The sequence below is a fragment of the Dermacentor andersoni genome, chromosome 6 (assembly GCF_023375885.2).
Source record: "Dermacentor andersoni chromosome 6, qqDerAnde1_hic_scaffold, whole genome shotgun sequence".
Lineage (NCBI taxonomy): Eukaryota > Metazoa > Arthropoda > Arachnida > Ixodida > Ixodidae > Dermacentor > Dermacentor andersoni.
The window spans coordinates 93282006-93304771 of NC_092819.1; the positions used below are offsets into that span (position 1 = coordinate 93282006).

At 46.9% G+C, this 22766-nt stretch overlaps 1 protein-coding gene across 1 annotated transcript in view; it reads left to right on the plus strand.

The window, feature by feature from the left end:
* The window catches only part of LOC126523013 (hepatocyte growth factor receptor-like), a 54210-nt gene extending 33589 nt beyond the window's left edge, over positions 1-20621 (plus strand). The window contains exons 12-22 of the mRNA XM_072288956.1: positions 683-952; positions 1643-1801; positions 4543-4792; positions 5925-6071; positions 13074-13157; positions 14161-14345; positions 16742-16851; positions 17092-17254; positions 17371-17507; positions 17784-18327; positions 18581-20621. Coding sequence (XP_072145057.1) covers positions 683-952; positions 1643-1801; positions 4543-4792; positions 5925-6071; positions 13074-13157; positions 14161-14345; positions 16742-16851; positions 17092-17254; positions 17371-17507; positions 17784-17991 — 1713 coding nt within the window. The 3' untranslated portion in view covers positions 17992-18327; positions 18581-20621. The remainder of the gene's footprint in view (positions 1-682; positions 953-1642; positions 1802-4542; positions 4793-5924; positions 6072-13073; positions 13158-14160; positions 14346-16741; positions 16852-17091; positions 17255-17370; positions 17508-17783; positions 18328-18580) is intronic.
* Positions 20622-22766: the final 2145 nt, after the last annotated feature.

Sequence of the window (22766 nt, forward strand, 5' to 3'; positions counted from 1 at the left end):
AAGAGCCAAACGCGGTCAGCGATGTCTTTCGCGTTTCTGCCACCGTTCGTGTGTGCTTGTGTGTGTGTGTGTGTGTGTGTGTGTGTGCGTGTGTGTGCGTGTGCGTGTGTGTGCGTGTGTGTGTGTGTGTGTGTGTGTGTGTGTGTGTGTGTGTGTGTGTGTGTGTGTGTGTGTGTGTGTGTGTGTGTGTGTGTGTGAAGAGCGTTGCTAGAAAGCAGCTAGAAGGCCCGCCGCGGTGGCTTAGCGGCTGTCGTGTTGAGCTGCTAAGCACGACGTCACGGGATCGAATCCCGGCCACAGTGGCCGCATACATATGAGTGTATATCTATCTATCTATCTATCTATCTATCTATCTATCTATCTATCTATCTATCTATCTATCTATCTATCTATCTATCTATCTATATATATATATATATATATATATATATATATATATATATATATATATATATATATATATATATATATATATTCATGTTCTTTTTTCAATTGTCACCTACGCGTTGCATGTCTCACTGCAATCTCCCAGTCACAAGTGTAAAGTCTAACCCAATCTCAGCTTAACACAGGTCGCTCAAGGTAAACGATGCGCCTTAACCCAATGTTGTATCATGTGCGCTGTTTGTATCATCGGAGGTGCCCATGGAACTATTTTGGTCATATATACCATGCGTTACAGGAATGCCGTGTCGTAGAGGGAGGCGTCAAGATGCAGTGCCCTGGCACTTCACTTATGGAGTCATCTGTTATCAGCCCCAGCGAGTTGAAGGGACTGAACGACTCTGTTCTGGTGTGGATCAGTTTCCAAATGGATGGGCTGCATCTTCCACAGGCCATCGACGGCGGCAATGGACATTTCACCTTCGTCTACCAACCAGAGCCACAGTTTATGAGGTTTCCGGAAATGGAACGTGGCGTCGACCCCAGCGAACTCGCAGTTGAAATTACGGTGCGGGATTCTAGTTAACTTCGCATCTGTTTTAAGCCGCTGGTATTCACGTAACGATATGACCTTTTAGTTAGGCTGACTAGTATTGGCTAAGTCCGCATGACAATATTGGCATCGCTGTGCCACATTATTTCCATGTTCTTGATGTTGTCGTCGTCGTCGTAGCCACTTACAGTCTCTGTGAACCTGCTCAATCTCATAAAGGTCCCGGTAATTTTGCAGAATTAAGTTACCCAGTTAGAGTAACCTCTCGTATTGTCTATAACGACGTTCAACAGTGATTTTGGAACAAGTGCAGCGTTGCTTACTTTGGACCATTTGCTGACGTCGTTATCGACGAACGTGCTCGCGAACGTATCAGCAGACACAGCCCTAATGACTTTCGTTTGTCATCCATAATTTCTATGCATCACTTGAAGCCGTTGACCAGTTAATAGTGTCGGCCTTGACGAAACACTACTTCCCAGTAATACTGCTCTAAGCAAGACTCCTCTCTCTCTCTCTCTCTCTCTCTCTCTCTCTATATATATATATATATATATATATATATATATATATATATATATATATCCCTGCCTTATGCCATTTAAAGGGTACTTGTACTACATAGGTGCTTTTCAACTTCTGTTGCCGGACGATGGTCTTTTACTGGATGATTTGGGTCCATCGATCACATGTTCTTTGTTTTAGGGAAACCACTTCGAACTTTTTATGATGGACGATGAGCATGTTCTCGTGCGTGTGAATGGCTTGGACGACGCCTGCGATGTCACCAATGTCAGGTCGCACTCAATTGTTTGCAAGATGAAGCCTGGCGTTCTGGAACAAGAGTCACCTTGCGCGTTAGAAGTGAGTAAGCATATTCCGAACAGCTTGTTTATTTTCGAACAACGATCTTGTTCTCCATATTGTTAACGTAACTGAGTGTATTCATCATCAACAAAAAGTCGTGACTGTTTTTATATAACGGAGCTTAAAAATGAACACGCAGAAATATGCGTTTGATGTGTGATTAGTCTGTTGTTATTTCATGTCGGTTCCCCGGTGCTCAAAAGTTTAGGCATAGCAACCTGAGCTCGGGTAGTATAAGTAAGGCAATAGCCTGCAGGCCCGTGAACAAAAGTGCTGCTGCTGCTTACCGCCGCCGCACCTTCTCAGTCGGCATCTCGCCGGGTAAGGTGGGCCGCTCCTAGAGATCGTGCAAATGTAGAACAGGGCTGATCCCGGAGATGGCGTGATGCTGATCTCTGAGACAGTGTATTCCGCGGTCACTTGGATCATGTGGGTGGTGCGGTTGCCGCTTCTGTATCTTGCTCATTTGTCGGGCGGGAACGTAATCACTATAAACACCGTGGTGGCACGGTGGCACGGTGGTTATTGACCCTTTTCACGGGGATGCCGTGGGCGTTGTCATGTTTGATCACGTGGTGACGCGTTCATGGGTTGCCTCGGCTGTCTCCGTCGCCTCTGCATTTATAATGGGTGTACATGACGCCAGTGCGGCTCTGCAAACGCCTGTTTCGTTAGATATCGTAGACACCGACTGGGCAGAAGACACGCGAAGCTTTGGCTACAGCTGCAAAACACACGTAAGAGCTTTCGGAGCTCAACACGCTTTGTCTAAACGGCGCGAGAAGCGTATACGGGGCTTGTTATAAAAGCGGGGCTAAAGATGTATTCCAAGATATCCTAACTTTCCGCTTATGAATTAAATCAGTATCAGTGTGTCAAACTCTTTGTTCGTTATTTAGCAAATACTTACAAGCGTCGCCTTGTCACCTTTCTGACTCTGTAAAGTTCTCCGGTTGTTCACTATCCGATTATTTATTTTATGCCTGATTGCTCGCGGGTGTGCTAAGTTGGGATAGGTTTGTTCTTGCTGGACACAAGGCTTGTAACGTAGATTTTCTGTACGCTGTAATAATAGCTTGTAGCAAATACGCATTATCGCTAGTCACTAGGTTACTGCGTGGTTCCTTACGAAACGTTCAGCTTGGAACTTTCGCGTGCTGTCGGTGTAGTCGCCGTCACCCATGCATGCTTCGGCGCATGGAGGACGTACGGTCTGAGGCGGAGGATGGCTGAGTGGGGCAGAGAGCCCCAGGCGTACGTCCTCTGCCTCACAGCATGCACCCAGCGTTATGTATAGCAGCGCTTCGCGAACTTGGACGCACGGATTCATTCCGTGCCTGAATATGTCCCTCACAATTTTCGCAGCTTACTGTGCACATCTTCACTCCACCGCTCCATATTTTTCACCGTGAACGGAGTACAGTGCGTTAGCGAAAACCCAGTTGCATTTCCGACGGCTGATCAGACAGAAGCAGCGCAGAAAAGGTAACGGTTTCGTATTCGTGCGCTTTCGCTGAGGCAACGTGCGGCGCCCCGCCGAAAGCGCCCTCTCGTTCCTCTAGAGGAAACTGCTTCGCGAAAAGGGTGAATAGTGTGTTGTGTTATTCTGCTAAGTAAGGAGCTTGCAGGTTAGATTCCGGCCGCGGCGACCGCATTTCGAAGGGGCCGGAATGCAAAAGCGCTCGTCTACCATACTCTCGGCGGTCAAAATTAATTCAGAGTCTGTCATTGCAGCAACGGTCTTCCAGAATAAAGAACGCAGGTCTGTGACATTTGGCAACACATTGCGCAGTATGTGCTTACACGGCCATATTTGATTGGACACCCATGTAACTGGATAAATAAAGATAAAAAAGCCCCTCTAATGTCAGAGGCCTACTCGATCAGCAAATGTGGTGACAGGTGCGTCAGCAAGGCGTCACTTGCGCTACGCAGCAAAGAAAAGATCTTTCTGAATGTTTGTAACCGGCAAATCTCACTATCTTGTGTATACCGTTATTCTATCATGGTTCACGTTGTGGTTGAGGGTAATGGCTGGTGCGCGGGTGTACGCGTGTGCGAGTTTTCCTGTTTATGTGGTGTTTGTAAGCAATATACTTTCAGTCGCGAATAAGCGCTCGTGTTACGACTTTCTTCTTTGTCCTTGTTGGTTCGTTCGCGCTGTAATAAAGGCGCAGTTTTACCGACTGGCCCGGCTAGCTTCTGTACTTCAATCCGGTGTCCGCACCTACGGCGTGCTTCATTACAAGATCGTCGTTTTGGCACGTATAAAACCCCGGAATTTATTTTATGTATTCACTATGCTACAAAACTTGTTGTATAAGACTTGTAACGTACAAGTAGTGTAGCGTTGTAGAACACTTTTATAGAATTTAGTTTAACGCTTCGTGAAGGCTTCTCTGCGCATAGATTACGCAATGCGCTTTTCACCTGCATATTCCTTGTCTGGCATAGAACACATAGCTAAAAACATATATTTGAGCTTATATACAGTTGAAGACAAAATCATTGCTAAATTTTCTACAAATATAGCTCGGAACCTTAATAATATGCTTCAGAGACATATAGCGATGTTACATTAACAAATACAGTAGTACTAGTGAAGATTAATGGAGATTCATCAATATATCGCCGATATTTTTTTTTTTTTGAAAATTTCAAACAACTTTAGCTCTGTTAATTTTGAACGCTTAGCGCAAAGTCAAACTGAATGCTCTGGGCACGGTTGCTTTGAGCAGGTGGTGTACGCGGGACAGAGCTACCCGGTTGGTGCCGTCAAGCTGATGACAGCTGAGCAGCCGGGTCCTCGCGTCGGTATCATCGCTGGCTCAACGGTGGCTACCGCGCTTGCAGCGGTGCTCACCGGCGTGGGAGTCCTTTTGTGCCGCCGACGACGTCAACGAGTCGAAGGCACCTGGCAAACCAGCTACGTCGTTAGCTTCGGCCAGCGTCACAACAAGAGCGACTCTCTGGCTAACGCATCCAATCGTGAGGGAGCTTGAGTCCGTAATATTCTATATGCAAAAAGGAAGTTCTCGATTAACCCAGCTATCTCTACACTTTTCGAAAACTCAGAAGGCAACTTCCGGAGAGACAAAAAAAGAAAATCAGTGTTGTGGTGTAGTCAGACGCGAAAGAATATGACATTAGAACATGACAGGAAAAGGCGTCTTTTACCGGCTTTTTGTCTGTTGGAAAGCACAAAACACACGCACTTAAATTAACACATAAAACGGCTTTGCGTCGCCAACTACAACTTTCATGCGTGACACATCCTCTTCGTATGGCCAAACAAAGCCTTCACGCATACAGAACATGGCTTGCACCTTTAGCCAGCACTTGTCCCTTGTCAAGACGATATGTCAGGTATACCGCGCGTAGTACATTGCAGAAGCTAAATATGTGCTATTATTATAAGAAGAGAAATAAGGGCCTATTATAAAGGAAAGTAACATATCATTACTTGTTGCCGGGTTAGTTGGTTCAAATTGTGCTTGCGCAATAGGTCGCCAAACAATACGAAGAACAGGACCGGAAAGAGTGTCCTTTTACACCACCACAGCCATGAATCAAATATAGGCTAGCAACAAGTAACGGTGTGAAAAAAAGAAAAGTTGTTTGCTTGTACTTTTAAGTGACACGAATTTGGAGAGGCTGTGCAAAATTATATTGCTTGAGGAAATTTTCCTACCCAGAAATATGTTAACGCGAACATTTCTTTAAGCAAAATCATATTAAAGCATGTACACAAAAAAACAAAGAAATTGTGTCTGTAAAGTGTACATCTACATGCCATTTTAATCCTTCAGAAATGTTACTCATTGAACTGTTATTTTTATGCTTCAGTGCCGCTTATATACAACACGTCTACAGTTGAAGTGACATTGCGCAACGGCCTTTCTACATCTGCACCAAAAAAGGGAAGAAAGGGCGAGGAGGTTAAGGGGAAGAAAAACGTTTGGTTTGCTGCCCTTCACTGAAGTAAGGATAAGGGGAGACACAAAGATAAAAAGACAAGTGCAGAAACAAACGCCATGCTCGAAAGAAAATGTCTCGTTTTTACGTCCTATTCAGTCGAAACGCTATGTATCATCCTGTTTTTCTTATTTTTTTTGTACAGGCTACTTTCGACAAGGCAACGTTGACGCCCAACAAGCACTTATGGAGGCCCCATTTGACATAGATGAAGAAACCAGAACGATGCTTCAAAGAGAAAACTTACTCATCGATCGAGGGTGGCTTCACTTGGGTCGTGTCATCGGGCAAGGTATCTAGTCGTGACTGTCTGAGTGACATTTCTTGTTTCAAAGAACGTCAAGCCATTTCTGGAATCGTTGTAGCTCTGCCTTTCTGTGGAGGTCGCCGACTGCATTATCAGAAAAAAGACTAGTGTAAGGTAAAAATGTAGGTTTCGATACAAAGAGATAATGCGTTGTAGATGGAGAAATTATGAAATAAGGTGATTTATATTATACAGGTGTACTTATTCTTTCAGCAGGTGAACTCATCTTTGTCGTAAACTAGGTCGAAACGCCATCGAAGTGCCATACCATCTGGTGTTCTTCACACTGACCTATCTTTTTGTAATTGCAAAGCCAATTTAAGGAGCATGCTTCGCTGTAACTCGGAGTTGCGAATGAAACTTGCACATTTTATTTTCCACTACATGCTCATAATGACAAATTGATTTCTCTTACATAACGAATTGGTACATCTTATAATATGCAAGAGGAGATGCCGAAATCAAGTAAAATATATAATGGATTTACGTTGTGCCATTTACTCTTTTGCCATCGTAAATATCCTCCTCTCGGCTTGTTACGCAGTCACAATCAACGATCCGTATAGGATCTCTGGATGATTTGTTATTGAGTACTAGTCACTCGGGGCGCAAGCTGACGGCAATGGACTCATTACGTTCTCCACTGCATCAAATTAATTTAAGGTGGTTATCACAGAAACTTGTATATATTCTGCAACATGTTTGCTTTCGATGTAGTTAAATAATTTAGGTAGACCTGCAAAAATATAAACTTGGCACATTTTACGAAATAACACAGCAGTCGTTGGCACACACAGCTGTTTACAATATCAAGGTGGTCCGTTGTTGTCTGCTTGTGTGTTTTGTTTTTATTGCAATAGTAGAAAATATGTGGACACTTCACACGAATTTTTGACGTCGCCGTCGCCGTGATGCTCCGTATAAAGTTCAACTACGATAAGAACGAGTGTCCCGTGCACCATATGCTGTGGGTGCGAGGGCAAGCGTGCTAGGGTACGCTGAGAAGTATGGTGACTTGATGCGCGCCTAATGTTGGAGATCACGTGATCGAGCGCGCGTCAAACAAAAGAGCGCGCGTCTCTTCCCACTGGCCGGCAGTGGCTGCGCATGGCTGTGCTCGCCGCTGATCGCGTACGCGGGCCGCGCGCCATATCTTGCAGGTAATCTGCGACACGCGCAAATGCCAAGGGCGAGCAAAGATAGCTGGCGGCATCACGTGCTCTGTTTCCCGCGCACCTAGTTTTGTGAGTCGTGTAACATCATAATTTTGAAGACATGCTAAAGTGGGAAGTGAGTGCGAGTCACAACGCTATTTTTCTAGCTCAGCTATCTTCGGATGCAGCAAGCTGCCAGGAGCCTGCTGGTATCACGTTTCAAGGTGGGAAACTATTTTTCGCTACTTTTCGAAGCATTTCCGCCCGAGCCACGCCGATGCCACGTTAAGACGCTGCGCACGCCTGGAGGCGAGCCTAGGCGAGCTCCCGCCCGCCAGGCCTAACAATACCCAAGCCCTACGCACCAATTTTTCGCCAAACATGAAGGTCCAGCTCGAAGGAGAAGAGACGTCTCCCGAAGAATTCCGTGGAGATGCCAGCTGGTGCATGATCGGCTCCAAAACGCGGTCCGGCCCCAGCGCATCGCGGGATAGACCTAAGAACGAAGCCTACTCTCGCACCAGTGAGGGAGACGGTCGACAACCGCCGCGACGCCCGCGGAACGTAAAATAACAAGTAATCAAGGCCAGCAGGATGCCGGCCCTCCCGATGAACGACATCAAGATCTTCGTTGACCCAAGGGCGGCCCCAACACCACAACGATTGGCGCAGTCAGGATTGTGTCAGTCACATACCGGGCTGCAGGAACGTCCGATCAAGACGCCAGCGAAGATACCGTCTGCCCAAACACCCATCAAAACATCGTCGTTATCAACACACTCAGTAGCACCAACGCCGAAAAGTACAGGAAGCTCGAGGTCATCGTGATCGGCGACCGCCAATACGAGGTCAACGCGTATGAAACGCCACCCGATCATGCAGCCAAAGGGGTCATCCGAGACATACACCTCGAAGAAGCCTCCAGGACCTTTAACTCCAAGATCGTCAACGACAAGAACCCGACAGCCCTAGCAGCAAAGTGTCTTGGCAACACTACGATAGTCATCATCACCTTCGAAGGCATAACAGTGCCCACTCTTCTGAGGTACGGATCCACTCTGCTTCGCTGTTCGCTGTACAGGAAGCAGGTCGACATCTGTCACCAATGCGGTAGACTGGAGCACCATATGGACGTCTTCCCAAATCCCCAGGGCAAGATCTGCAGAGAATTCGGCGCCAAGAACCCAGACCCCAATCAGCAGTGTACCCCAAACTGCCGCCTATGCGGAGGGGAGCACCGCACGGCAGACAAATCCTGTCGAGCACACTTCAAGACCACGTATACAATCAAAAAACGAACATGGGAAAGGAAAAGGGCCGAAGCGGAAGCAGAACTCGAGGCGGTCAAGGAATTCGGAGGAGAGCAAACAACCCCCCGCCCTGCAAATGCCAAGATCCAGATCCAGAGGCCGGGTTAGGTCCAGATCGACGTCGGTTACCGGGACCCCTCGATCCCGCCAGCACAGCCGGTCGAGGAGCAGAGCTCGCAGTCGCACCCCGGGACCAGGCCGAGCCAGGTCCAGGTCCAGCCCCCGACGCACCGCTTCGGTTTCTCAACAGCTCCTTATTTAAGACTCCAGAATGGCCAGACACGATAGAGAGCTATTGGTCTGGCAGTGTAACTGCAAAGGTCTGGTCGGGAAAAAACTGGCCTTGCACCAATACGTAAGAATCATCCAACCAAAACCCGATGTGATAATGGTACAAGAAACCATGGGCGCGTCGGCCAACATCCCGGGTTACCGCGCCCTCGTCCCTAAATTCCAAAGCGATAGGGGCATCGCCACACTAATCAGAAAGGGCCTAGTATCCATAGAACATGAGAATAAAGGCCCGCAGGTCGAGCCTATAATCACAGAGATTATTCCTAAGAGAATGCAAGAGAATAGCATCTTTCTACTGAACATATACAGTAACCCATCCAAAAAACGGCAGCGTTTTCTCTCCCTACTCAAAAAGGCGGCCGAGCCCGCCGTCCTGAACCCGCTAATAGTGGGCGGGGACTTCAACGCTCCGTGCCATACCTGGGGATACGGCTACACCACAACCAAGGACAAACAGTTGAGGCAGGACTCTCAAGACTTGGAATACACGCCCATCACGGATTCCAACACCCAACGCGAATGGGCAATTCGATTGCAAGAGATACCACACCGGACTTAACAATGATCAAAAACATCGAGAGGGCTACCTGGAGAAACACCCTAGAAGACCTAGGTAGCGACCACATGATCATCGAGATAACGATCCCCCGAGTGGGAACCGCCCCTCCCTCCCCCCCTCCGGTCAAAAGTTTCAAATGGACAGACTGGGACAAGTTCCGCAAGCAACGGGATATCAGGCTAGACGATGAGCGGATCGGTGATATTGACACATGGATCGCGGACCTGACCAGAGATGTCGGGGAGGCCGCGCAAACCATCACTCCTGAAATTCTGACGGAGTCACCTCGCTACCTCTGGAAAGCCAAGAAATCCATACAAACCCGATGGCAAGCCCAGCGGCTCAGTCGAAAGCTGAGGAAAAAGGCAGCCGAACTAAACAAACAAATCGAAGAGCACTGCAAAACCTTGAGCAAGCAGCAGTGGTACGAAGTCTGCAACGCCGCGGATGGCCAACTTCACAACGGAAGAACGTGGTGACTGCTGAGGCACCTGCTGGGCGAAACCCAAAACAAATCCAAGCAAAGAGCCGACATGCCTAGACTTCTGGACAAAGAGAAAGGGGTGGCGAGCGAGAAGCAAATCGTCATGAAACTCTGCGACAAGTACCTTCCACAACGACCGATGGTTGAACACGGCCAGTACACTGCCAGTCCCCGTCCCAAGTTAGATGAAGACTTCAGCGAGGCGGAAATCAGAACGGTACTCCAAGGACTCAACGACAAGTCAGCCCCAGGACCGGACAGGGTTAACAACAAAACGCTCAGAAACCTGAACGACAAATCTGTCACCAAACTCACGGGCTATATCAACAAGTGTTGGAAAGAAGGCCGCATCTCGGAACAGTGGAAGAGGTCAAAGGCTATCCTCATACCCAAGCCCGGAAAGCCGTTGAGCTTGGAGAACCTACGCCCAATCTCTCTCACGTCGTGCGTGGGTAAGGTCTAGGAACACGCCTTCCTGAACCGTATCAACAGCCATATAGAAGAGACGGAAGCCTACCCCCTCACCATGATAGGCTTCCGATCCCGCCTGTCCACGCAAGACGTAATGTTACAACTGAAGAACCAGATCCTTGACGACAAGACAAGAAACACCAGAGCCATCCTAGAGCTAGACCTGGAGAAAGCATTCGACAACGTCGCTCACGAGTCGATCCTTAAACAAGTCTCTAATCTGAACCTGGGGGAAAGGTCCTACAACTACGTGAGGGACTTTCTGAACAATCGCAAAGCCACCCTGATGGTTGGCGACCTCGAGTACGAAGAACGAACCCAGGGAAGTGCAGGTACCCCCCAGGGCTCAGTTATATATCCGCTCCCGTTCAATTTTGTCATGCTGGGTCTCCCCAGAAAACTGCGGGAAATCGAAGGAATATACCACGCTATATACGCAGACGATATAAAGATTTGGGCGGACCGAAAGCAGTGACGGGAAAATTGAGAACGCACTACAAACGGCCATTCACAAAGTCGAAGAGTACCTCCAAGGAACGGGCCTCAAATGCTCCCCGAGCAAGTCCGAACTACTCCTTTACCGGCCCATGCGCAGAGGCATGCCGCCAAAGAGCTACACAGGACCCCGGCAGTACGAGGAAATCGGCCTGTACACCCAAGACGGAAACGCAATCCCCAAAGTAAACAAGATCAAAATCCTCGGAATGATCATTGAGGCCAACGGAGCTAACGGCGAAACCGTGAGGAAGATCGAAGGCAAAGTGACCAGCGCCACGAGACTCATGAAGAGGATAACCAACAGACACGCGGGCATGAAGGAAGAAAACGTCATTCGACTGATCCACTCCTTCGTTGTCAGCGACATCGCCTACGTAGCCGCCTACCACAACTGGTACGTCGCGGAAAAGAACAAGATCAACACGCTCATAAGGAAAACGTACAAGATAGCCCTGGGCCTCCCGGAATCGACGAGCACCGAGCTCCTGGTCCAGCTGGGCATACACAACACCCTGGAAGAAATAGCCGAAGCACAACGCATCTCGCAGCTCAAACGCCTGTCCCCCACCACGACAGCAAGATACATTATGAACAAGCTCGGCATAACGTACCACAACCAGCACGGCCAGAATATACAAATCCACAACAAAATCAGAGACGCCATTACGGTGGCAAACATCCCAAGAAACGTGCACCCCGATTACAACTGAGGTAAAAGAAAGGCAAGAGCCGAGGCTCTGCTTTGTTCATTCGGCAAGGAGAGAAACGCGCGCTTTGTCGACGCAGCCGAATATCCGAACGGCCAAAAATACACCACCGTAGTCACAGACACAAATTCCAAAATCACAATCGCATGCAGTGTATACACCAAACACTCGGAAATAGCGGAGGAAGTAGCGATCGCGCTGGCCCTCACAGAACAGGAATGCGAAGTCGTACTAAGCGACTCGCAAACGGCAGTAAAGAAATACGCCAATGGTAGAATTTCAAAGGAAGCCCTGTCCATTCTAGCCAAAGCGGGCAGAACCAAAACCCCGAGCTCGAGGATCATATGGTTCCCCGCGCACGTCACCACGGAAGGCGACGCGCTCCCGAACCTAAACGAGACGGCGCACCGGACGACGTGAGACATGACCCGCCGCAACACCTCTCGCACGATAGCAAACACTCCTCGCGTAGAAAGGGACAGGGTTACCAGATACAACGACATAACCAGTGCATATCTAAACGCCAGAAGGATATACCCACCCCCGAGTCCTATATTGAACAGGAGGCAGGCAGTCGCCTGGAGACAGCTCTAGACGAACACCTTCCCTGATCCCATCTTCCCAGATAAGCATCAGAACTACACGTGCAAATTGCGCCAGGAAGGACCAGCAATACTCAAACAAATGCTGTGGGAGTGCAATGCAGTTATAGGAAGGATGGCAGTTGCTCCGGAGACCCTGTCGTCGAGGTGGGCCGCCGCTCTGCGCAGCTCAGACCTCGGAATCCACACGTGGGCAGTCCAGCAAGCCCGTGAGGCGGCGTTGTGGCAGGGCCTTGACATTCCCCCGTGGGAGACCTGAGCCCGGGTCACGTTAAACCTTGCCGGACGTACACGATAGTTGTATCCATCAATCCATACTAAAGTGAGAGGCAGCAAGAGGCGGTCGCCCCTCGCTATAGGCGCTCTTCATCATGCCAGCGTTGTGAGAACCAGTGTTCGCCGTCATCGAATGATATATTTTCATGTTTGAAGGTGCGCGCGGGAATAACCATGCTCTTAATTTAATTAGCGATTGTTTACTTGTATTTATATGGCCGATAAAACAGCAAAGCGTACTTCATGTAATTGCATACCACATGGCTATTTCGCCTTTCGGGCGAAACTAGGGCATTTTTATTTAATTGTATTGTTATATCCGTCGCTTTTCGCAAGGGGCCGCTGAAAGTTTATCGTGCATACCTCGTGTCGGATTTTGAAGTGATGGTGCCTGCAGCATGCTCCCATCTTTGCAACACTACTTCGCGCTGATTCAAAGCGGTAGTAATGTAACATTATAAGTTGGTAAAGAACGCTTGCTACATCTACAGCTCGGTATTCGGTCACGAAAAGTGTTGAGCGCAGGGCACTTTTGACACATTGACAAAAACTAAATTTCATTTGCAGATTTTATAAATTCCGGAAGTTACTTTGTTATAAAAACCGTATATTCATTTTCTTTCCCCCAAAAGGTCACTTCGGTTGTGTCTACCGTGGGACTATCAAACAAGACAAAGGTCAAGTTCAAGAGGTTGCAGTTAAAACTCTACATAACAGTATGTATTTCTGCCGTTTCACTTTTCATTCTGAGCATTTTGTTTTTACATTCTGGTGGCGTTTTAAATAGACATAACGTTTAAAGCATGTTTAAGGACAGTTGTCACACGCAACAACCTAGAGATCGCAAATGGTGTATGATGTTTTGGTAAGTTGTGTGCCTAAGGAGCACATAGGTGAAATTTTATATTCGAGTTCTCTTCATAATTTATTTTCGCTATTGTATGGATTGATATGTAAGCCACGAAGCACCAAAATAGCCTAACCAATAAAACGAGATATTCAGTTTTAGAGAGATGCGGCATCAAAATATTTCCAGACAGAGGAGACCCTGCCATCCAAAAAAATACAAATACTTTGATCCACTGAATGTGTCCTGTAACCTTAGCCGTAACAACTGCCGACTGAGATATACAACCATTTTTTGCAATAGTTAATGCACGACGTGCGTGAGTACTTCAGATCTGTTCCTCCTAATTATATTTTCTCTTTGCTAACATTCGAAAAGGTTGAGTGAAACAGATTGTTTGAGGTTCTTATAAACGTGAGTTAAACTAAGACGGTCATACGCAGTTTCATCTTTTCGCTTGAGAATAAAGATAGATCTTTATTTCACCCCTTTCTTTATTCTCAACTGCATTAATTTGCAGGTCTTCGTGTGTTTCTCCCTTCGAAAAAAAATATTTCGCACTTTTCTTTGCGTCTTGTATTAACTGTAACACTCATAACAAGAAATAAGCTTTCCAAAACACAATCCACTCCATAAGGAAGCGTGAGTTTTTTTAAAGTTAAAGTCCAATGATTAAGCAACGTCGCTCAGTTACAGTGCTTACAGCGCTGATGGTGTGCTGAGTATAGAAAGCAAGAGCGTACGTGCGCCGTGATATCTGCTGCTGCTTTCCAAAGTTCTGTTGGTGAAGGAAGTCGTACTTTTCTCATTCAACACAAAGTATAGTCAATTCCTTTCGACTGACGCGTATGTTCTCGGACGCAACGCTGCAGACTCTCGCGGTGGTGAAGTTGACAGCACGGCGTTCTTGGAGGAAGCACTCATCATGAAGGACTTTCACCACGTAAATGTGCTTCCGCTCATCGGGTTGAGCATCGACAAGGTGGACGGCCTCATGGTTATCACACCCTTCATGAAATACGGTGACCTGCTGTCCTACATACGAGACGACAGAAATGTGAGGGTTGCTCCGTTGCTCGTCAATCATTTTGCGGTAGTCTCTGCACGCCAATAGAGAATGCTGACAACTGCTTTCGATGCATAGCGTTTCCTGTAAAGATCACTGGGGGAACTGTGGCGCTGGGATCGTTAGAGAAGCCACGGGAGTTGCTGCCAACACGGATGCATTTGTCTCATCTTTGCGTTTGTGGCTTCAGACGTTTCTGTGGCATTATTTATTGTGCTCTACCTTTCAAATATCCGAGCTATGATAGTTTTCTGAACGCTTCAAGGCAACAAGTGTCTGTGCGCAGGCATAATCATTGTGAACTGTTGCAGCTATAGCGCAATATCTTGTTTAAAAAAATCAGTTTGCAAAGCCATGAAGTCCTTCGAAGCCAGAAGGACGAAGGTTAGGGAAATGCATGTACTGACCACCGCTTCCATGATGGCTGGACCGCCATGCTTGTAGCTCCCGTAGACACTAGCAGAAGAGTGACCTCTAATGACTTTTGTAGAAAAAACAGTTTTCTGGGTTCAACAGTTCGGCGTTTAGCTCCATTCTCGTAGTTTATCGTACTCCGTATGAAATTACGTTCATATTATTGATGGATAATGTTATCATTGCTTAGATGAAGTAAATACATGCCTGCTCCAGTGCACATTACACAAAAATAAAATGAGGCACATTTATAAGTGAGAGCAGCAGTTATTCGCACGAAAAGAGGTTTCCTCTACTAACTTCGCTCTTATGGGCATCGAAGATGAAAATGGTACAGCTGAAGGTTCGTTTATATATATATATATATATATATATATATATATATATATTGTAGTGAAGAGGAATGCCCAGCGCTGCAGCCACATCGCCAGTCGTCCGGAAGGCGCGAGCTCGAGATTGCCTGAGCTGCTCTGTTAAGACACGCTGCCTGCTGCTCTCTTGTACCGTATTAACGCACACACACACACACACACACACACATATATATATATATATGTGTGTGTGTGTGTGTGTGTGTATACCCTGTACGTACACCTACTCACGGCAGTTTTCAAAACACAGAGGAAGTTAAAAAAAAGAAAGTACTGGTTCTTCAACCAGCCTTTACAGCTGGGAATTGAAAATCACGCTGCCTAAACGCCTGCCCATTGCTTGCTGTCCGCATCTAAGAAGCTAACTTTTAGTATGGTCGCCGTTTGAGTGTCCCGAAATGTTCTGTGGCTTGCCATGTGTCAATTACAGTGTAGGTGCTACCAAGGTATCGTTATATATACTAAAGGTTATTTGCATAAAGATTCAACAGAAAGGACTTGCGATGGCAAGTTTAGGTCTCTCTCGCATACGGTACCGCGGTTGTATGTGACTCTCGCTCATAAATTGCTGTTCCATGCGTACACTTAACTAGCATTAGCAAAGCCCGGACTCAACGATCCTCAGGGAAACCTTTGTGTTTGCTGCGGCCCAGTGCCTTGGCGTGATCTAGTATAAGCACTCGCTGAATAATGGCTGTTGCTTCCAAGATATCAATGCACGCTCCACCTTTTCCCATCGTTATTGCTTTTTGGGTGATTACACAGTAGTCTACCAAAAGATATGATATTTTGCACTTTGGTTCTTCTAAGCTAAAACTACTCAAAAGATTGGTGACGGGTTATGCCAGCCTGTCACAAGTCTCTTGAACACTCACTGCCGCGTTATTAGCACCCCGCAGCCACTTGCGTGTATAAGTACCAAGAACGTATCAGAGAAACGTATGCATAAATGAATATAGTCGAAACTACAGGCGTGCTTCTTAACGATAGTAAACGAAAGTTTAAGGATATGAATAAATGAAAAGGTTAGCCATGCGGAAAGGTTCGGCATCCTAGTGCAAACTTATGTGATGAAGGATGTAAGTAACAGGCAGGAAAGAAATGCACGCATTCCAACGCCTACTCGTAAATGTGGGCAACAGGGAGAAATGAACAAAGTGGGAAATGGAACTACATGGCATCAGTAATAAACAAAATTTAATACATATCGGTCCCCCTGGCGGCAGCAGCGCAGATACCTTGTTTGACAATATCGAAAAATAGCAATTGACAGGCTAAAAGTGTTGGTAAAACCACAATAATAAATATTATTATACATGACACAAACGAGGCTTCAGACAGGATTACGAGAACGGTGAATACACAAAGTTTACCTTGCTATAGCTATGAGCGCACGCCTTAGAGGCACATATGACACAACAGCATTCAGGCAGCAAGGTCCACAAATCAGCGTAAAAGCTAAGTATAGAGATTGCTATCATAAATAGCAAACACAAATTTCTATGCACGTAGCAGTTTGGGAACCTTTCTTGTTGCGATGAAGTGCGACATTTATTCACTCATTCTTTTCAAATTCCTTTTTTACTGCTCGCGCTATTCTAGACACCCACAATAAAACAACTGATAACATTTGGAGTCCATGTGGCCGAAGGTATGAAGTACTTGGCTGAAACAAAGTTCGTTCACAGGGACCTCGCAGCTCGGAACTGCATGTGAGTACGAACATTAAACTGCGCCATGTGGTCTAGCTTTATTGTGGCCATGGCGACGACTGAGAAAAAAAAATACTGGAGGGACTAACAGTAGTTATTGTTCTACCCTCCTTGCCTGTCGGCTTGGTTGTTCTTTGACTCATTGCTCAGTACGAACCCTGCGAAGAGCTCAAATTTTCCCGTGGCATTTTTGTTTTTGACGGAGAAAAACACGAGTGTTCAGTGGTGCTTCCACTGCAGGCTGAGCGAAGACTTTATTGTCCGTGTCGCTGACTTCGGCCTCTCCCGCGATGTTTATGAGAAGGACTACTACAGTGGGGATAATAAGAAGACTAAGCTGCCCGTGAAGTGGATGGCACCAGAGAGCTTGGAGAAAGGGATCTACAGTCCCAAGACCGACGTGGTAGGTGCGCGCCGTATACAAGCGCAGTGTACGATGAGTCAACCGGTTTTGACCCGATCTTGCGTAAGCCATACTGAACAAAGTTGCAGACATACTGCGCGTTCTTTCTGTTGCAGTGGTCGTACGGAGTGCTTTTATGGGAGCTGATAACTCGCGGAGTGACACCTTATCCTGAAGTGGACAACTGGGACATCGTAGACTTCCTCAAACGAGGACGCCGGATGAAGCAACCAAGCTTCTGCCCCGATGAGTTGTAAACTCATTTACGTGACTTTAATTTTAGTTTAACTATAGGAAAGTTGATAGATAGTAAGCAACATGGATGGCGTGTTGTCCCGTTTTTTGTGCTATGTACTTCTATACTGTCCGTCGATGGTGCTGCTCAAACTACGGTGATTAGTACCTTAGTGGGCCAAATCTAAGTTATTTGCATGCATGTCGTTTCCGACACGGCTCTTTCTTGAGTAGCATCTTTATACTTACATGTTGCCTGCAGTTGTTTCAATAATTTTCTTTTCAATATACCCAGGTACGACATTATGCTCAAGTGCTGGCAGGAGGACCCTAAAAAGAGACCTTCGTTCGCAAAGCTCGTCACAGAGATCCCGAACCTCGTCGCCCGCCTCGAGAAGAAAAAGAGAAATAAGCGACTCGGTTTGAACGTGACTTACATCAACTGCCCACGCCCCCAGCCTGCCGAAGAGACCGGGTCATCGACAGAATCTAGCCCTATTTAGACCACGTGTTCTGTTGACTGGGTTTCCTCCACCGCAGGTCAATGTACGAAACAGCGTTCTCGTTCAAAGCGGAAATTTTCAGCGCACTGGTTTACAACACTGCAACAACGCGATCAGGTCAGAAGGGTAGTGCATATTTGGGAAGAGGACTAAACAAGAGTTCAAAAGCAATAAGCTCCGCTCCCTGTATCTTGTCGTTCTATGTCCTGTGTCTACGCTGCTCTAGGCTATATATTCATTTAGAACGCATCCTTCAAGAAGGGCGCTATCCATTACACGCAGGCTGAGGTAAAAATCACTTTCATGACCAATACATAGACATACTTCGTTTATCTGGTCGTCTGATCAAAAAAAAACATTATGGGGTTTTACGTGCCAAAACCACTTTCTGATTATGAGGCACGCCGTAGTGGAGGGCTCCGGAAATTTCGACCACCTGGGGTTCTTTAACGTGCACCTAAATCTAAGTACACGGGTGTTTTCGCATTTCGCCCCCATCGAAATGCGGCCGCCGTGGCCGGGATTCGATCCCGCGACCTCGTGCTCAGCCGCCCAACACCATAGCCACTGAGCAACCACGGCGGGTAAGGTCGTCTGATAAAGCTTATCTGTTTCGTTCACTGCAATCTCTTCAACACCGTGCAACACATCACATAACGCATAACAGATACATCAGCGTGACACAAACGTTCTGTTATCATGATTGCTATCGTCTAGAATCTCGTATGAACGTTTCGCTTCTCTGTTCGTTTGCCGGTACGTCGTCTAGCGCGGACTTCTCTGGACAGCATCAAGCCGGCTGCACTGAAAACCGTTTTCAGAAACGAAAATACTTGACCATGGCCATGCGCCTCGATGGCGTGAAAAGCAAAGCAAGTATTACTACAGTTGCCCCAGTCGACAGGTCTGTACAGCCATTTGAAGACTCCTTGTTCACCATCACGTGTGTGCGCAACTGATTCTCTTTATTTCGCCTTCCTTCTCTTTTTGTCCCTTTATCCCCTTCGCTCAGTACAGGGTAACAAACCAGACGTGCGTCTGGTCCATGTTTTCTTTCTTCTTTCCGCTTCGTGAAATAACAAACAGCCAAAAACAATTTGCTGTTCCCGTCTCACCTCACGCGACATGCACCTCATGAAGCATGTTGGAAGCATGTCGGCTGCCAAGAAATTTCAGGTGACACATGCACTTACAATTCACCGGCACTGTCTCGCGCCGAAATGCTTTGTAACGGTATCCCTGAAAACACCTTTAGCATTCGCGAAGTTAGAGCATTTCGAAGAGAACTCACAGCCTACTTTTCATCCGAAGCCTTAATTTTTAAGTCATGTATTTCTGTGCGCATGGCCCATTTCATGTTGTATTATACTTGTTTAACGCGATTCTTGTGGTATGCATTCACACAAAACGTTTGTTTTTCTTCAACGTCTATACTTACAATATTGTTCTTAACATCTATGTTTAAAAATTATGGGGTTTTACGTGCCAGAACCACTTTCTGATTATGAGGCACGCCGTAGTGGACGTCTCCGGAAATTTCGACCCCCTGGGGTTCCTTAACGTGCACCTAAATCTAAGCACACTGCTGTTTTCGCATTTCGCCCCCATCGAAATGCGGCCGCCGTGGCTGGGATTCGATCCCGCGACCTCGTGCTCAGCAGCCCAACACCATAGCCACTGAGCAACCACGGCTGGTATTAACATCCATGTTACAGCATTAAGTTTGGTCTAACATAAAAGCGACTCTATTGTACTCTCTTCCCCTCACGGAAGTTATAGCTCTTGCCATTATTATCGGAAACGATGCAAATTTATTACGCAAAACACTCACTTTTATACAAATTCTAGGGATAGCTAGCTTTCTGTATACGACTGACACAAGCTTTTTATTTTCGGCGCATACCAGTGTCCACGCTGCCACGGACCTTTAATTCACCTACTTAGATTGGAATTGGCGTGTACAGGAAGCTATTCCTTTATCTGATAATTTGCGTAAAAGTATAGTCACCTATGGGAGCATCCTCATGACTCGTCCTCTTCACAATTGCTAGAAGAGTGCTTTGAGTTCAACGCTCAGCGGTCTTGATAACCGTTCTTTTAAAGAAGTACTTCGACCACGGAATGATTCACAAGTGCAAATAATAGTTCTGTAAGCTTTACTGCGATTGTTCGCGAACAGTGACATTGTATACGGTTATTTACACATTTTTTTCAGGCTTCTGATATCATATCTTCACTAACATGTTCATTTGCGTGTCCACGTATTTACTCACCGGTATTTCTCAGTATGCGTGGTTTGTCTTTATTGTTCACCATTCATTTATTCATTGTGTAAGTTTCTGAACCCTTGCCTGCCTTTGTGACTTGCACTTAAATTGCTTGCTCTTTTTTTCTGAACACGTCGGTCACATTGTACAAAGTGCATTGTCGCTCCCACTAGATTGCTCATTGATTCACGCTCATCGACGCTAAACATTCGTCATTTTGTGTATATCAGTGAGTTTTTCTTTGTTTATCTAGTCATGTAATTTTGGTCTGCACTTTTAACAATCAAATGTTGTCAAAAATCTGGCCGTAAAAGTGACCAACATATTTATTGTCGCCAAATAAAGGAACCTTATGAAAATAAATGAATCAATCAATTATTTCGTACGGTGCGAGCGCACGCAAGCGACAAAAAGACTCTCCCATCAACTAGAAGTCGCGCGGAACGACCACGCGGAGAGTGATCAGATCTAATAAAAACCGGTAACACCGAAGCCATGGCAATGAAAAACCACCCTAGCAACGACACAATGCTGCAGCACATGCCGGTTGGATTCCTGAAGGGCGCTTTCATGACAGGGACAACGTGGAACCATTCTCCACCGCTGTATTTTGTCACGCGTGGAGATCGAGCACTGCCCACTCCAGACACCTCGTGAAGTCGGGGAGGTGGCCAGGCAGAAAGGATGCTGTTTGTCGAGCACCACGACACACCACTGGAACGTACGCGGTGCGCTGGGAGATGCAGACAGAGAGAGAGAGAAAGCAGTAAGGCCATCGTGGTATCTACAAGACCACTTTCGAGGACGTCTGCATTAGGACGGACTTCCTGTACGTGGTGATGAGGTGCCACTGCCGTTGAGTAAAATGCAGGTGGTTTAATATCTACTGTGTGCAAGTTACACGTATGCGCTCGGTACCAGGCAGCGAATCTTATTGCCAAGGAGCTAGTAGGCGAGTTCACGCGTGGGGCACTGATCCTCGTCAAACAGGCCGAGCAGGAACCGCAGTGGACACTGGCGGATTGGAACGAGAACACGCCGCGACGAGTGTGGTTGCCGGAGCGCCGCGCGACGGATCAACTCTGAACTACCCGACCAGAACTACCCGACCGAATCGCAGACGCATCACACCCGGCCGCGAAAAAAATTCTAGCAGACTCAACTCCAGTATAGACCACCGTAATTGAAAGTATTACGTAGGTGTCAATACGTAAGCGTTGCTTATTGTGATACCTGCTATTGGATCTTGCCGTTGAATGCGGGAGTTGGCCGACGTTGAGGAGGATTTCGAAATGAAACTAAATGTGTATTTACATTATTTACAGTAATAACACAAAGTAATTAACAGTCATAAAGTCATTGACGGCCGGTAGCAAATCGGACGCTGCGGCCCGTGGCAAGAAGAACAGAAAAAAATGAATAAATGACGGAATGAATATCTCTTCTCTCTGTCTCTCGCTTTTAACCTCTTCGGTCTCTCGGGGTCACGTCATTTTCGGCCAATCGTCGAGCCCGCTCAGGTGTCGTCATTTTCCTGCAAATGTAGGCACCCGTGCAAGTGCCGTCACATTCGGCAGATGGGGTCGCTCCAAGGGCTCCACTGTGACTTACGGGTGACTTATAACCGGCGTTGCCTCGTTGTTGCTTCGCAGCCTGAAAGCGCTCAGCTGGAGGAGACGAGTTGTTTTCGAACGACCTTTCAAAGCTGCAAAACAGCTTTGCTCGGGACCGAGATCAACCACCTGGAACCGTGCCAGGCTCCCGTGACACTTTCGGGAATAATCAAGCAGGAATGGAGACAATATCGTGACGTACGGCGCACCAGGCGGGGGTCTTGTCTGACAGGTCCGGGAACGTGTTAGACACGCTCTTGCGCACCCTAATTGAAATGCGACGGCGATTGGATATGGTCGGGGAACTCGAGTGATGCCAGGAAAAGGGTCCGTATCCAACACCGCTGAACCAGTACCACATAACCGGCAGCACATACTTGACTGCACTATCTTCGATTCGAGATCAACCGGTGAGAACGTGCAGATACCGGATACAGCATAAAGACTGTGTTGATTCGGATATGAATGTTTAGCACTAATTCAGAATGGGATAAGCATGCGTTCTCTTCAATAGAGGTCAATTTGATTTTCAGTTCGGCTGGCAGGCACTACTTGTTTCGATACACGCTGACATTTGGTGACAATGACATCTAATCAAATTGTTTTGAAGACCAGCTGAAGACCAGCGTTTGCGAGGCATGTGAGAACCTCGTCCAGACGTTGCAGGTGCTGGGCAAATTACGATGAGAAAATAACGATATCATGCAGATAGCACAAGCATGTTTTCCACTTCAGGCCGCGCAGAACAGTGTCATTCACGAGTTCAAAAGTTGCGGGAGCATTGCAGAGGCCGAAGGGCATGACGTTTAAGTCGTAAAGTCAATCTGGGGTTCTCAAACCCAGTCCTTTCTTTGTGGTCTTCGTGCATCGCAATTCGCCAGTAACCTTCCATCGG